General features: G+C 38.6%; 1 protein-coding gene across 1 annotated transcript in view; it reads left to right on the top strand.

The window, feature by feature from the left end:
* Window positions 1-6,973: 6,973 nt before the first annotated feature.
* Window positions 6,974-17,268, top strand: part of ablim3 (actin binding LIM protein family, member 3) — a 61,556-nt gene continuing 51,261 nt past the window's right edge. The window contains exon 1 of the mRNA XM_039664562.2: window positions 6,974-7,544. Within this exon, the coding sequence (XP_039520496.2) occupies window positions 7,532-7,544 (13 nt within the window). The 5' untranslated portion in view covers window positions 6,974-7,531. The remainder of the gene's footprint in view (window positions 7,545-17,268) is intronic.

Below are 17,268 nucleotides of genomic sequence, written 5' to 3'. Positions count from 1 at the left end.
AATGCCATAAGTGCGGTTACCAAATATCTTAATTGGTTTTCCCCTTTAAATCGTTATTATTTATTTTTCCAAGAATTCGCTATGCTTCTCCTTTGACTCTATATTGTACGTAGGTCAGGGGCTGTATTCACAAAGAATTTTAAGGCTAAAAGTAGCTCCTAACTGGCGAATTTAGGAGCAAATCCTAAAAATAATGGGTATGTCACTCCTAACTTTAGGACTCCTAATTTTTTTACTAAAGTAATTCACGAAGCATTTTAACCCTAAAAGTAGCACCTAAGTCTGGAACAGCTTAAAAGAAGTCAAGAGGATTCCTAATTCACTAAGACAATGTATTCACAAGGATTGTAGCGCATACCACCTCCTCTCGCAGTTGCCCAGGGTCCGCGACACAAGCAGGATGCTGCATTGATTTGCAAACAAATTCTCTACCATGTCTCATGCTTAGTTTTGCTTGATATCCCAGTACCGAATTTCCCTTTTATTTTTATTTATTTATTTATTCCGCACCGCAACATGACATCATGACTTTTGCGTAAACATACACGCCACTTTCGAGTCAAGTGGCGTGTTATATCTACGCATTTTGAGCTATCCGCGTGTATGTGTGTATGTCTACGCCATTAACGTCCGAGTGATTCCAAGTGTCTGTACACGCCGTCAAATGTCCGAGCGAAACGAAGCAAAATGTACATCTACATCTGGGGAGCGATCTTTTTTTTTTTCCTAGGATGGTGAGGGAAGACTCATAAATGCCATTAACCCCAGTGACGGTTAGGTTCACGGACGGGGTTGAGGTAAGTCATATATTTATATATCCAGTAATAACGTTAAGTCAAACGTTCAGCAAAAACTCAGGGAGCGTAAACCAAAACTTCAGAAGCTTAAGTGAAAACTCTGGAAGCACATTTGTAATTTCAGATCAGAAATATGAGAAATATTTAGCAAAACATGCAGTTTATTAAGAACGAAGTGAAGAAATGCGGCAAGATTTTTTTTTTTTTTTTTTTTTTTTTTCAATTTATCAGTTTCTTGAAAAGTTACGTTCATTTTTATTGCATGGCACAAAAGTAATTCCATACAGACTGGCCCTTGGCTCAGCTAGTCATTTCTTGCTTTTCTCTGCTGGTTAAACATAAACCCTGGAACAGACTGCAGGTTCTAGACTGTTGTCGAGCCATTACAAAAGTCACCCTGAGAAAATATATTGTGAAGACATGTGACTGGCTGACTGTCTGTGAAAGAAGGCAGTATGTGCACTACGGTGTGGTTAAGTCCTGCGACAAGTCAGATGGTCTTGGTAAATGGATTAAATACCACATCAACGTTAGAGAATCAAACCCCCCACACTGGTGGAGCCAGAAGGCCATGTGCCCAAACCATAGTCAAGGCATTAACATGGCATGCAAGACAAGCAGCTGATGTTTTCCACAGCAAGTGTGTTCCAAAGCTTTTTGAAATGTTTCTGCATTTTGTAGTTAGCATATACATCAATGTGTATACTTTTGTTTTGTTTCGTAAATATGTAAATTGTAATACTGTATAATATTATAATTCACTCAACATTATCTTATTCTTTTCAACAAAGCATGGATTCGTTCTCATGTTCAACTCACTGACTCAGTGATTTGGTTATAGTTTGGGTTAACAAATTACATTGGGCTAGCTCGTATATATATATAACAACTTAAATATTTGCAGTTTGTGGATATCATATATCACAATACAGGATACTTCAGTAATCTTAGGGCACGTTTAAAAAAAAGTCAAAAAAAAAAAAAAAGAACAAAAGATGAGTCAGTGATTTGACCTCAGGAGCCATGAACGATTCGTCATTTTTTTTTCATTAAACAGGTTGAGCCACAATTTGGACAAAAAAATGATTTTCTCACTGATTAGGCTGATCAGAGTTCAGCTCACTGACTGATATTTGATTGCAGTTCAGGCGAACAGCCCACTTTCGGCTTGCATTATCGTTAAATAATGAATTAAATATTGGCAGTCTGTGATTAGTATACAGTACGTCATGATACTTCATTCAGTGTAGTGCACATTGATGAGCATTAGTGTAAACAGAATCAGCCGTGGTATAGAAATTAAATTCAAAACTGAACTTGAATGATAACCAATTTAAACCAGTAAAGTTAAACAGTGAGTCAGTGAGTCTAAATCAGGAACCAGTTTGTCTAATTCATAAAGTGGATTTAGTATATGTGGATCAACAGGTTAATTGAAAAGAATGTTTGGTCTCGAATTCAAATCACTGACACAATTTTAATTTTTGTGTGAAATATTCTCTGATTGTCCCTGCTAAAAAAAGAAAAGAAAAAAAATAAATAAAAAAGAAATTAAATAAAATTAAGAACAATTAAAAAGATACATATTTAAGATTTTTCTGTACATTCAAAAGTTTGTTTCACAAGTGAAAAAGTAATACGGGTTTGGAATGACATTAGGGTACAACTTGAATTTTTGGGGAGCTCATACTTGAAAATACCCTTTAATACAAACTGCATTTTACGCGTTCCCATCTACATATGATTATTATGGTAAAGGTTATTGGTACTTGCTGTCCGGTGGAGGGGTCCGAGCTCAGAATTTTTGCCCGAACCCAGAGTACTCCCCCTGTTGGTAAGAGTAGAACTAGAGATGGAGCTAAAACTGAGGAGATGGGGTGGAGGTGGGATGCTAATAAACTGTCAAGGAATAAAGGGGTTCTGCTGTTATTTATCTTGTGGATTACTGATTGATCTCCACTTGTGCTGATTGGGTTAATTAATTGTACCTGCTCCTCCTGAATGTCAATAAAACATCATTGTGTGTTGCAAAAACGAATAAAAGGCTAATAAAGCTCTGGCTAGTAAATATAGCCTACCCCAGGCCAGCTCTCAGTGGGGGCAGTTCAGGGAGGCCCTGCGTTCCAGTGCCCCTTTGTCCCAGTGCCCTAAGGAAGAGCTACTTCCTGTTGTTGAGGACTCTGTCATATTTCAGTACAATGGTAAATCCAGTACACCCTTACTAAAAGCAGCCCACGACATCCGCTGAAAATATAACTACCATACTCCTGGAGCAAAGCAGAGAGAGCATCTGGAGTTAGATAGACAAACTGAGAGAGGAAGAAATGTTGAGTGTGCGAAGCGCCTGACGCCTGTCACATCCCTCTATTGTGCAGTTTCCTCTTGGCACTTGTTTTTGTATACACACATGTCAGTGAAATAATTGTAACACACATCAGGTTTGGATGAACAAAAGAACGATCTGCAAATACGAGACTTCCTGTTTGATCCAAACGCCTGTCTGCTCCCACATAGGTCAGGGCTGTTTTGAATACAGAATAATAATGCAAGGTGCAGTTTTATGGGTCTATGAGTATTCTGTTGAACAAACAGAAAAATTGTGAATGTGATTTATAACTTTTCTAAATAGCACTGGTGTAAAGTTAATCATGCTTGTTATATCTCTTTGTTGGCTACAGTATATTCAGAGTGTATATATTTTTCTTTCAGAAAGGAATGAATACTGGGTTGATTAGTGAGGTTGTGCAATAAGCGAGACATAAAGTGATGAAAGAGTGACTACTAGTGTACACCAAGAGTACAATAAATGGCAGATTGCCAGATTAAGGTTTTCTGCATAGTTCATAGTTTTGGTTTGTTTTAGCTTACCTCAAGGACATCCACGATGTAGGTGTCTTTGTTTCCGCAGTAGTTTAAATTTTAATATTTTTAGGTCAAACTGTTCTTGTCATAATAATGCAGGTTTATGGTCACAACCTCACAGAGTCTGAACAGAGAAGTCCAAATTAAACATGATTTAATGCCTTGTAAATGTAAGTACACATTGATGGCCTGAGACACGAAATGAGCGTTTTGTGTGAGAAAACAAACAGTATTCTTCTTCTTATTCTTCTTCTATGGATTATTTGGCGGGTTGCATACAAACTTTTTGGTGCATATCGCCACCACCTGTGCTGGAGTGTGAAGTGATTTCCATCTAGATGTATGTTAAAAGATGTCTGTATTCTAATCCTAAGACCATTATGCTTGATGAATTCTAAAACTGACCTTTCCCCGGATCTCTTGTTTTGTGTTTAATATGTTATTGATTGTAAATTTTTGCATCCCAATTCCTGTAGCTCACTTATTAACTCCTTCCTTGCATACCTAGGACAACATAACAACACATTAGGCGCATTAAGGCTGTACCATGTTTCCCATTAGTCTTATCGTCTCTATACAAATTTGGTGTCAATATACTTTGTCTTACAGTATAAATTTATAAAAATGTCTTCCTGTTTTACATTCATTCTAATTTCTTTGCCATTTCTGGTTGCAAGATTCTTTAATGATATTTTTTCCTTCCATCCTACTTAATGCAACTGTAATAGTAGGGATGTTTAGTTTTATCAGATCTTTCATTTCCTGGTACCCAAGCAAATTTTATTATTGTTCCAGTTTGCCTTAATCTATACAAAATATTCAATATTTCAAAGGTATCATCTACTTGTTTGATATGTTTAGGCTTATTAGTGATGCAATTAAATCTGAACATATCACAACTTTATTTGGCATCACTTCTTCCACCCAACTAAGAGCCATCTGAATTGCCACCAATTCTGCTGTATACACTGCCCCATCTGTTAATCTCCCATATTTTCCTATTTTAAATTCTAGAACATAAAATGCTGATCCAGTACGACCTCAGGATTTCTTGATCCATCAGTGTATATTGGAAGAAATGCATAATAAACTGTTCTGATATATTCAATTCTATACCTTTTAATAGCAATTTGTCCTTTTTTAACACTCTCATGAATTTGGAAATCAACTTCCGGTTGACTAAAAAAACAGGGTGGTTTTGGAGAAATGGAAGTCGTTGATGAAAATAATAGATTATTTAGCGACATTTCTGTAGCCCATTCCTTTGCATTCCATGCAAATCCTGTTCATGTTAAGTTTTTTGTTTCCTAACTCCACTCGATTATTGCTTTTGCAAAATGTTCCTGTGTTTATGCCCTAGTAAATTGATCCAATAAGCAACAGAATTTTTTACATTTTGACAACAGAACAACATTTTGACGTCTTATTTCTGACTCTCCTGTTTCCACTTGCATTGCTGAGATTGGAGCTACTGTGATACATCTCAAAGCTCGTGCTTGAATTAAATCTAACATTTTTAGCAGACTAGTTGATGCAGATCTATATATAATGCATAAATAATCCAAACGGATTGTAAGAGAACACAATATGTTGATCATAGATTGTATATCACTCCCACATTCTTGACTACTACATATCTCATTAGATTTTGTACTTTGCTGCATTTCTCTTCAATATATTTGACATGAATTTTCCAAGTTAATTTGGAGTCAAACCATAACATATTTAAAATGTGTAGTGGCTGTTTATATAAATAAAGTTAAATATTTTCTTAAATCCTCTTTTTAGTAAAAAACTGGCAATGTGTTTTGGAAATCAAGAATCTGAATCCCCATTCCACAGACCAATTCTCTACATTCTCAATTGCTTCTTTTATTTTTTTCACTATATATTTAACATTTCTTCCCCTGCACATTGCTCCATCATCTGCATATAATGCTGTTTTAATTCCTGGATGAATTCCTTCATACAGTATATCATTTATCTTATGTTAAATAATGCAGGATTTATGGCACTTCCTTGTGGTGTTCTGTATTCACCATCTGAGATAATGAATTGCCTACCTTGACTTGAATCGAACATCTAAATTAGAAACTTAAAACCCAATTATAAAATCTTCCTTCAATTCCAATTCTTTGCAACTTTAATAGGAATCTACACATCATATGCTTTTTTCAATGTCAAAGTACTGCCACTAACACCTCTTTCATTGCTAGCCTTTTTAACATCAGTTTCTAATCTTATTAGTGCATCTAAGGTGGATCTACCTGGGCGAATACTGATAAGGAGCTGTTAATCCTTTGCTTTCTAACACGTAATAAAGTCGATTAATAATCATTTTCTTTCCCCATTACTTTAAAGACGTTAGAGACGCAAGAGCTATTGGCCTATAATTTCCAGCTTTGCAGAATCTTTCTCTGGTTTGTGATTACTATAGCTTGTTTCCAGGATAACGGTAGTTGTCCTTCCATTCAAATTTTGTTGAAAAGATCCGATATTAGCACTTCACAAAATTGAAACTACCGCGGAAACAAAGACACTTACATCTTGGATGCCCTTGAGGTAAGCTAAAACATGGCTACCAAAAATTAATTTCAAAGTGAACTATCCTTTTGACTGACCTTGATTTGAAATGACTTTAATAACAAATGCAAATAAACTAAAAACACATCTTTATTTTATTTGTTTATTTATAAAACAGTAAGTCACCAGTAAATATTTATCAGGGAGTCTGTTTTTGTGTTGGCTCTAAAAAATAAATAAATACACATACAAAAATAAATGAAGAGTTCAGATGCAAAACCCTCTAAGTGACATTTGAAATTTTCTTCTAGAATGATAATTTTTATCAAGCTTGTATATTTAAGTTTAGTGATTTCACTTAAATGGCAATGATAATTACCTATTAATTGTTATTTAAGTGAAATTACTGAACTTAAATATACAAGTTTGTTAAAAATCATCATTAAAGAAGAAAATTTCAAATGGCATTTAGAGGCTTTTGCATCTGAACTCTTCAAATAATAATTTCATTATTATTGCCCAGTAGAAAATACATAGCCCAATTGAAAAGATATTGTCAATAGTTACTACATTTATAGCGTGGTCATATGTCTTTCTCTGGAACATAATTAGGTTCCAAACGGGATAATTATTGTCACAGTAAGAAGCTTTTGTTGGCAGGTATAGGTTACTAAATTAATCCAGTTTGTCTACTTTAGCCTATTTACATTGTGTTTTTCTAACTCTGCATAAGAGGGCGCTATACATCAATATACAGTATGCCGTAATCTGAAAACCCACCCTGCACTTCAACTTTCCCCTGCATGACCTCACACACCTCAATTTCGCTGCAAGCTACAAAAACAGAGTGCTGCCATTACAATCAACAAATCTGTTTAACAGAGCTGCGCGCGCTTGCATTAGATGGGTGCGAGGAAACACGCTGCTCTGCTCTCGCTTGCCTGACGTCACCCCGGCGCGCGCTTCCATAGATGCGAGCGCGAGAGTACAGTGACAGCGCCTCGTCCACTGTACGCTACACTGCTCAGCACTATCTCAGGCTATATTCGAGAAACGGCAGCAGATCATGGAATGTGACTAGGCAACATTCCGCTTTATTTCAGGTCGGTCGTCCGCCCTGTACTCACGGGGTGCAGTACTTTAAGCCCACCGTTCCAATTATTAACCAATCGATCACTGCACCCCATTGGGAGCTTTACAATTTGTATTAATTATTCCTCGAGTTTTTATCCCACTCTAACGGTTCGACTACAAGCTGAGGCTCAATAACTGGATTTTATCGGTTGAACAATAGGCGACTGCTGTTGTCTGGATATTAAAATTTACTCTTGGATTATTGTTTCAGCATCATGAGCACGAGTGGTGAGTAAATTCTTGCCATTGTTAGCTTGGTCTAAATGAAAAGATGAATGATATACTAATGCAAAAATAACCGAAGTAGATAGAAATCTAAATTTAAGGTCAAATAAATAAACTTTATCTTGACCTTGTAAAATTAGAGCAGTTTGTCTTATTTAAGCGTTTGACCTCTTGCTCTGGCATGTCCCAAAGACATTCTAAATGAATCATGTATTTGAAATAATAATAATAATTGTAATAAATAGCCTAATATAAAAAGATAATAATAGGCTATTAGTAATAATTATTTATTTTTTCTTCTTATAATGCTATTTTATCAATAACAATACAAATAATAATAATAATTTTTATTATTATTCAGAGTTAAAAACGAGTCTTGTGCTCAGGATTGATAAGTAGGACTGTTATTCCTTCAAAACTGACTTTTGTCATCAAATAATTTGTCCAGAAGTTATTTCAACTAGATGTCTGACCGTTTTGCACAAGCTAAACTGAACTGAAAAAAGCTTATCCTGACGCAAAATGCCAATTTGGAGATCAAATGTCTTGTGAAAGGATGTTATGAAAACTTGTCCAGTTCGGTGCCACTCAGATATGCTTGGTTGCATCCATTTAGCTCTCTCATCCAATCATTAAAGCATTAATGAAATCATTATTTCTTACATGCTGTATAAATCTGTTAGATAAAAAGACACACACCAACAGAGAATAAAAACAGAGAGGTGGCCAGTGCAATATTATGTTGGTGACCCGCTCTCCTTTGAGGCTTGTGCTTCAGTGAGTCAGCTGATGCTGCAAGAGCATAACCGTTACGTCTCATAAATAATGATCCTTTCATGAGAAAAGTTCAACAGAACTGTAAAAACTGAGCTGTTTTCCTGTTTGTTTGTGCGTACTTGGCAAATGCCTTGCTGTTCTCCGATTAGAAATGGTTTGCATTCTTGCAGCAAGCTGTTAAATTGCATTCTCAGCTGATGAGCGGACAGACGAGCTTTTCGACATGTGTCCCACTCTCTGAACTAATCCACCCCTTAGTTCAGGACACACAGCTCACAGCACCAGCTCACTCTGATAAAACAATGTCACATCAGCTAATTGAGCTTGCCTTATTCATTCTTTCAAAGCATTTTGCTTGTCAGCTGGGGATGAGGCTGCTACATGCGAGTTCTCGTATGGGGAGCGAGTGTTTTAAAATGCAGACAGATGGCAAGGGAATGAGTGCAGTGGCCGAGCTGTGTCCCATGGCAAAAAAGGGTTAGCTGGAGAGCTACCGATAAATGAACCGACATGCCTGGTCCAAGATACCTAGAGTGTTTTGTAGAACATATAAAGCTCATGACATAATCGAACATTAACTTTGCATATAGACATCTTTGTAGAAAGTCCCTACTGACACAAAGTCTCAACCTTACCTGATTTAGCCACTCATGCAGACACATGGCATTTGAATGGAGCAGTAACCATGCACAATAGCGTGCTGAACACTACATTGGGCATGATAGCCTTAAGTCAGTGAAAATGCCGAGCAATTACACCGAGGTCACTTGGTCTCTCTTCATTTGCTGCTCCCTATGTTTCGTATGGTCAACTGCCATTATCAACTGCCCTCTATTTTCTGCACCACTGAGAAAACAGACAGACAAGTGAGTAGCGGAATGCTCCCTCAATCTGTTCTCCATTCCCTGTGCTTTCTGTCTTTATTTCTCTTTGTTCTCCTGTTTGATTCTCCTGCCTTCAGTATAGTGAATATTATAGATTTCTGTGCCTTAAAGATTAGCAAGTGATAGATAGTGACATTGTTTATTAGGAAGGGCGTAGGGAAGGATTAGAAAAGGAGAGTGGGGGTACATGAAATCCTGGCTCATGAATATTATTTAAGTGATGTAACAATCTGCCAATGGATGTGACTGTGAGTCCAGCCTAAGGTTCCTGAAGTTGTCCTACCCTGCTCCTCCTGTGTCAGCATTCGCGACTCAGCATCCCTCACATCAATCACATGCTAGCACACTTTTACAGAAGTGCCTCTGTCACCACTGCCCTGTCATGCCTGCCCTGTGGAGAGCAATGAAGTGGAACCCGGCTCGCCCTTCAGTGTTCAGACCTCATAAACACCAACAGTTATCTGTAACTACAGCGTCCTTTTTAGCCTTTACAGCCATCTTAAAAAACAAAAACAAATAATGAACTATAAAATGAGCATGAATCAATATTAGGAACAAACAAAAGCAATTTATTTAACTGTCATGATATTAACATATAGAATGCGTTTATGTGTTATCATGCTTATAAAAGAAAGTATTGCTGTCATTATGGCAAAGCCCTCTATTAATCACAGAAATTGCTTTATAAATTATATACAGGATCGACTTGCTTGGTAGCCCGTAGTACACTCTTCAATATAAAGGTTTTTAATTGGAATATAGTGTTCCATGAATAACCTTTTCACACAAAAGGTTATTAAAATGGGGAAAAGTTTTTATTTTAAAAAGGGTTCTTTTAAAAAGTATTTTGTAAAGTGGAGGCTACAAACTTAAAAATTGCCCTGTTATGATGGAGGCTCTCCTGATAAAATTGTATGCACTATGCATCTGTCTTGATGCTACTCCTGATGCTACTCTGACATAGACCCACTATGGCACCATAAACACACTCTCATTCCATCTGGAGTGCAGTCCGGCTCAGCTTCAGCACCCATTTGTCATTCCTGTAGCCCAACGTTATGATTTAGCAGCACTAGTGGGGAAAAAAACGAGAAACACCATCCATATTAACACTTGTCAAGGGGGAGTTATTTTCTTGCAGATCCTTTTTAAAGATGTCATTCTCTAAGCATTTCCCTTTACATATAGAGGCCAATATGTTTGATGGAGCTCTTTCTATAGGACTATGTAAATATGAAAGCCAGTAGATGGACACAGACAGAGTGTAATTTCACTGTCAGTCCATTACAACATCTGCAAGGCATGTTATTGAAAGTGTTGTTTTTTTGTTTGTTTAATTATTTTTTATTTTTAACAGGGAAAGAGTACTACCTATAGTGTCTGAAAGTGCTGACTGGATTCTGTTGCATTGCTATTATACCCAGAAAACAAATTTAGGTTCTGTGAACGTTAGTTTTTGGTTCCCAGAACGTTCCTATAACTTTCCCTTAAGGTTAAGGGAACGTTCCCGGAACATTCTGCGTACATTATAAAAATGGAACCGAAAAATAACCTACATGGAACGTTCCTATAACGTTCTTGTTTGGTTCCCAAACAAATAACCTCATGGGACCATTGGGGAACGTTAGGGGAACGTTCTGTGTTTGCTGGGCAATGGAAAAGAAACTGCTACTTAATTAGAAACGATTTGGTTACCTAACGTAACCTTGGTTACGCAATACTCGTTCTGTCATCTAGAGAGAACCAAGGTTACGTTAGGTAAAAGATTCATTCTCTTACGAGAGGTTCTCTTAACACCAGCATCCACTTCATGTGTCCCAGAGAAGCCCGGGGATCCCAGATAAGCGGGAATAAGCGCATGTACATAAGCACTCACAGGGAATACAGAGCGGCGTCACCGGTCAATGTATAAGCATAGCACATAACCTGATACAGTACAACTCAACTGAAAAAGCTAAGTCCTAGCCTGTGCACGAATGCCAACTGACATATCACTGAAACTCAAATAGTTCACTTTGAAATTAATTTTTGGTATGTTTTAGCTTACCTCAAGGGCATCCAAGATGTAGGTGTCTTTGTGTCTTTGGCTGTGCATCGATTCTGAGAATGCTGCAACAGCTGCCAGATATACTTTGAGCATGGAAGGGGACCTTCCCTCATCCAGCAGCTCTTGAAGTTAACTGAACAACCGTGAAACCCCAGGTTTTTGTCAGCGCACCATTTGGAGAATACAGACCATTTAGACGCATAGAGCCTTCTGGTTGTGGCATCACCACAGATTTTTCTTCATGTATAATATTGTAACTATTAGCATGATAGGAGAATCAAGTTGTATCTCCATTATGATGAATGCAGTGCTCCATTGTATCTGTCATTTGTACCACGTGTCGTGACTGTGCTTATGTTGTCGCGGGCTAGATCAGCTGACTGTCAGTTCGCAGCTGATGAGAGTTATCTGATTAAATCCACGTCAGCTGTCGGGGGAATGTTTTTTTTTTTTTTTTTTTTTTCAGAGGACAACAAAAGGGGGGCTTTAAGTGGACAGGGAGACTATGTGAGACCTGGGACCTGCTCATATCAGATTGTTACATGGTAGAAGGAGCTCTAGACTGTGTGATTGTGTTCATTACTGCGTCTGGCAGGGCAACAGGTATCCATTGATCAACCATACATGCAGAGACCACTGCTCTGGATGGGGATGCCAGATCGAGCCGCAAGTCTGAGAGAGGAGATCTGGCCTCACCGGAATTGGCCACGGGTCTGTCACAGGCACGTCAGCTCCGGTAACCAAGTTTGGTTCTCCCAACTTGGGGTTATGAGGAGCACTGAGTGGCGCAATTCCCTGTTTCAGCGCGTTCTCGACAGTATATATGGAGGAGTTTCTCCTGGTCTGACCACAGGCCAGAGGCCAGTCTGCCCTCGAAGAGAGCGCCCCAACGCGAGTTGGATGCTTCTGTCGAGATGACCTTTCGGTATCAGACAGTCATCCCCAAAATCACTCCCTGCTGGTACCAATCGGCCGCTAACCAGGGTTGAGTCACTCTGATCCGCTCGCAGCTGGACTTCCAAGCTCAGTGAGACACACAAGCGGCCAGCCAGCGTTGCAAAGGACGCATGCGCAGCAAACCCAGCTGAAGTACCACAGCAGCTGAAGCAATGCAGACCAGTCTCCTCTGGAATGTCTTCAGAGGAGCGGTGCTACCCTTCTGGAAAGATCAGCCAGATGGCCAGTCGCGTGCGCTGTGTTGATAAGCGAGCCGTCATGGCCACAGAGTCTAGTTGTATTCCTAAAAAGGAAATTGACTCTTGGTCCAGTTGACCGTGAGACCCAGGCTTCTTTCCAGATGACTGAGGAGCGCAGCTCTATGAGACATTGTCTCTGTTTCCGACTGTGCCAAAATCATCCAATCGTCCAGATAGTTCAAAATCCGCATGTTCTGAGTTCTCAAGAGGGCGAGAGCCGTGTCCATGCACTTCGTGAATGTAAAGGGCTGTAAAGGACAGGCCGAATGGCAGGACAGTATTTTGATAAGCCTGACCGTCGAAGGCTAATCTCCAGAATGGCCTGTGATGGGGTATTATCTGAATCTGAAAAAGGGCTTCTTTCAGATCGAGAGTCCATCGGGCGAATGTGCGTGAGGAGTTGTCTAGTCGTAAGCATTTTGAACAGTCTTTTTAAGAGAGCTTTGTTCAAATGCCTCAGATCCAATATAGGTCTGAGAGCTCCGCCCTTCTTGGGTACGAGAAAATAATAGCTGTAAAAGCCTGACTCGCTAGGGAAGGCAGAACCGGTTCTATGGCCTCTTAGCACAGCAGCTTTGCTATTTCTGATCGGAGTAGATGTCACATGTGCTAGCTACCTCCGCATTCACTGTCGTCGTGGCCAGGCATGAAAGTGTGGGGGATGGCGAGTGAACTGTAATGCATAGCCTTGCCTTACTGTGCGTAGCACCCATTCTGATAACCCTGGGATAGCTTCCCCTGCTTTTATATGTACAACAAGAGGCAGAATGGTCACCGGGTTCTGATCGCCACACTGTGTGGGCTCAAGGGGGGCAGTCCGTGGTGCAGACTTGGTTGCACGAAAGGAGAGATATGTCGTGCTTCTCAGGTCCTTAATGGCAGCTGGGTCTGGGTCTTTCTCGAAAAGAGCAGACGTGGTCTTGCAGGCTTTAGACGGTAGGGCAGACTTTGAGCGCCATCTAGCTGTCGAAGGCGAGGGCGAGGCTCGAGGGAAAATCAGAAATTCAGCCTCCGGGCCCTGTTTATAGATGCTAAGCCACGCCCATTCTGGTAGGATATGACGTGTTGATGGCACGAGCACCCTTTTATTGGATGTTACGTCATGTCGGGCTCACTGGTAGGCTGCTGCAGTTGCCACAGGGAAATCAAAGAGCACACTAGACAGCCTACTCGGGGTTTGCTAGCTGCGGCACTGCGTTGACAATGAATACAAAAATAAAGGATAATTTTTGGCTTCAATATCTCGTGAAGATTATTCTTTCCCGTAGCGTAAGCTAAACTTATGTAATACGAGAGAACCTCTTGTAAGAGAACTTGGCTTTGACAAACAGATATTTGCATACATTATAAACTGCTAAGGATGGCATTTTCTTAAATAGATTTTGTGCTCTTCTTTGTTATTTATGTTCTCTACTGTCCAGTTAGCCCAGTTCCTATCAGAGTGATTTTGGCTAGCTCTGTTAATGGGCCAAGTTTAAAATCCAGAATATTTGGTTTTCTGTACAGTGTTGTCTGTCTCTACTCAATGAGCAATGGTAAATTGCAGCTGACTAAAGGCTTTTGCTGCTCTCCATTAAATAATCCAAGGAATCATCTACTTTAGAAGTCATGAAGGAGATAACTCATAGAGTGACACTAGGTATGTTCATCCAGTGACCCTGACCCAACATTTCTCTTAACTTAGTTAAAATCTCAAATCGTTAGTAACCCTGAGAGCAGATTGAAGGCCGGAGCAAGTCCTTGAGGCCCTCAGACCTCATTCTGTCTGACCTTGTGTTTGGCTGGTTTGAGTGATAATTTTTCTGACAGGGTCAGTTTAGCTCCTGTCGCTACAGCAGCATTGGCTTGAATGTAGCAGTACTCATATATCAAATTTAGTCAGGTTCTCCAGATGCCCATACTGTACTGCAAACAGGTTTTTGAATTCTCTAAGGGGCCGTTTATAATACACTGTTTTCAACTAATAAAAAAAAAAAAAAAACTTTGTATGCGCTTTGGCCAAGCATTTACAGGATTCACGACAACTCCAGTTTGGGGGGCTGAAAATGCAAACTTAAATAATGTTAAATAATGGCTTATAAAGATATAGTGTATTTTTCAAAAGTTAGGGGTCAGTAAATCACATACATATATATATATATATATATATATATATATATATATATATATATATATATACGTATATAACATCAGGATCACAGTTTTCATAAATTGTTAAGCTGTATAACTGGTTTAAACATTGACAATAATAAGAAATGTTTTTTTTTTGTTTTGTTTTTTTTAGCAGCAAATCAAGACTGGAGTTGAAAATTCAGCTTTGCCATAAAATAAAAAAAATAAAATAAAATGTAAAATACTTTAAAATAAAAAAAAAAAATATATATATATTATATTTCAGTAATATTTCTCAATATTATTGTTTTTAATATTAGTGATCAAATAAATGCAGCACCAAGACTTTAAAAAATATAAAAAAAAATCTTACTGAGTCCGACCCCAAACTTTTGCATAATATAAATACCCTATTTGTTAAGCCATATATATATATATATATATATATATATATATATATATATTCATCCCATCAGATTTTGCAGCCAAATTTATCACAGTAAATGATAAAAATATCAGATTTGTTTTAGATATGTGGAATGAATATATTATTTGTTGTACATTTATTCATTTGTTATTTTAAGTAAACTATGCTGTTAACAACTACCAAAAACACAATTAGAACTGGTCAGAATTATTCTTGTCGCAAGTAAGAGTTCTGGCTCTACTATGGAAACAGGAGTGTTACTTAGCCATTAATTCTATCACTGGATTTAAAGGTCTTCACTCTGTGAAGGATAAGTGGACTCTGTCTGGCCACACGGTCTTGTTTACACCTCTCTTCTGCCTGCCTATGGAGGAATTGAGAGCAGCCTTGTCACCTCCACTCTCCCAAAATCCTCTGTGACTATAATCCGTAGGAGACTCCTCTGCTGAGGGCAGAAATAGCAGTGGCCCCTAAGGTCCTGTGGTTATCACCTTACACCTTGCACCGGATGTAACCGGCCCCTTTTGCTATATATTGCTCAATATCAGTGCTCTAAAGTTTCTCTGAAGAAATAGGCTTCTTTGAATCTACCTTTTTGTACATTCAGGATTATCTGAAGTATGAAGTATGAAGTATGTATCTTTTTATTGAGAGAGAGAGTTTTTTTTTTTTTTTCTTGGTGCAAACCGAGAGGAGTTTGTGGCAACATGTTTAAACCATTGAAACTGTAAGACAGCACAGAGTGACCTATTTTGGGGTTTTGGGATTTGTTGTTTTTATTTTAACTGAGAAGACTGTCAAGTCAGGATCAATAATAGACAGTTTCCTTCTTAAAGGGACATTGTGTAGGAATTTCTCCCATCTTGTGGTGAAATAGTATTTTGTATTCAAACGAATTGTGCTCTCCAGCACCTTGCTTTATCAAATGCGTGCTGTATCTACGGTAACCGTTATGTACCAAAAAGCTATGACAGGATGTCTTCTAATAGCACTTCGTCGAGGTGAACAAATTTGTTATTTCAAACAAACTGCAACTTGACACAACGAAGAAACGAATGTTACAGTATGAATTACTGACTGTGGAAACTTGACGGGACAGTGACAAGCGCCTCTCACTGCTCTGCTCTTCCGTTTCTGCTTCTTTCAGTTACGTCACGCTGGCTCTAAACTAAAACGTGTTGTGGAAATGTGTTGGCCTGGTACTTTTTGTCCCTCTCTGCTATTATAGTTTAGCAAGATGGCGGAACTACATGGAAGCCTCCGTGGACCTACCCGTCCCATCTATATAAAGATAATAAATTATTCATTTACGATGATAAGTGGGATAATTAGCAGAGGTATTTATACACCATTGAGGACATACTTATGAATAAAAATATTGATTTTAGATAATAAAATACATAAAAAACGTACACATTGTCCCTTTAAAACCTGAATTTAATTTGGATATAGATTTTAACCTCTATTACAGGAATACTTTGTACTAAAGCATGAATGAAAGGTATCTAATGTAGGAGCCATTAAAAACTTTAATCCTTTGTGCATGTCCTCCCCTGATCTGTGCATGTGGTATAGCAGGGATTACACAGCCTTTTGTTTACACCCACCCATCCATAGGCCCCTCTTGCAAGTGGGGTTCCAGCACAGTAACACCCAATGAGAGATTAATGATCCCTGAAAGACATGCTGTCTTTTAACGTCATGAAGTTTATTCTCTTTTGAGCTGTCACCTCTGTTTATTTGAGTGTTATTGTATGTGAAAGCTTATGGGGAACTCACAGTCTAACAATGCTTTGGGGAAAATAGCTCTCACATTACCATAAATGCTTCTGGTTTTGTGATATTGCAAAACATCTCTTATTTGCTCTTTTGTGGCTGTTATCTGCTTTTAACAGCGTCACGACTTTACTGCACTCTTCACTGACAAAAGACCGCTGGCTCGCAGAGCTGAGGGCCACACACAAAATTCAGAAAACAGCTCTGGAAGTCGGCCAGGCTGCGTGTTGCTCTGCCAAAGGAATAAGTGCTCACAATATTATCAGTGTGAGATTGAGCCACTGGAGGAGGCATAACAGCATTAATGGATCATTGTTCTTCAGCTGTGGATGAAGAAAAGTCAATGAAACTCTCTATTCCAATAGACTGAAAATATGCGAAGGGATGTTCTAATACAAAACATTGTTTGTTGCAGTGAAAATGCTCTTTAAAGCCCCCAGATGCTTGACCAGTTTATCAATATGCTATATGTATGTACTTTTCATACAGACATGGCCCAAAATAACAA

The sequence above is a fragment of the Pimephales promelas genome, chromosome 9 (genome assembly GCF_988280905.1).
Source record: "Pimephales promelas chromosome 9, fPimPro1.hap1.1, whole genome shotgun sequence".
Classification (NCBI taxonomy): Eukaryota; Metazoa; Chordata; class Actinopteri; order Cypriniformes; family Leuciscidae; genus Pimephales; species Pimephales promelas.
Note: the sequence above shows the minus strand (reverse complement) of the source record. Positions and strands in the feature narration are given on the sequence as shown.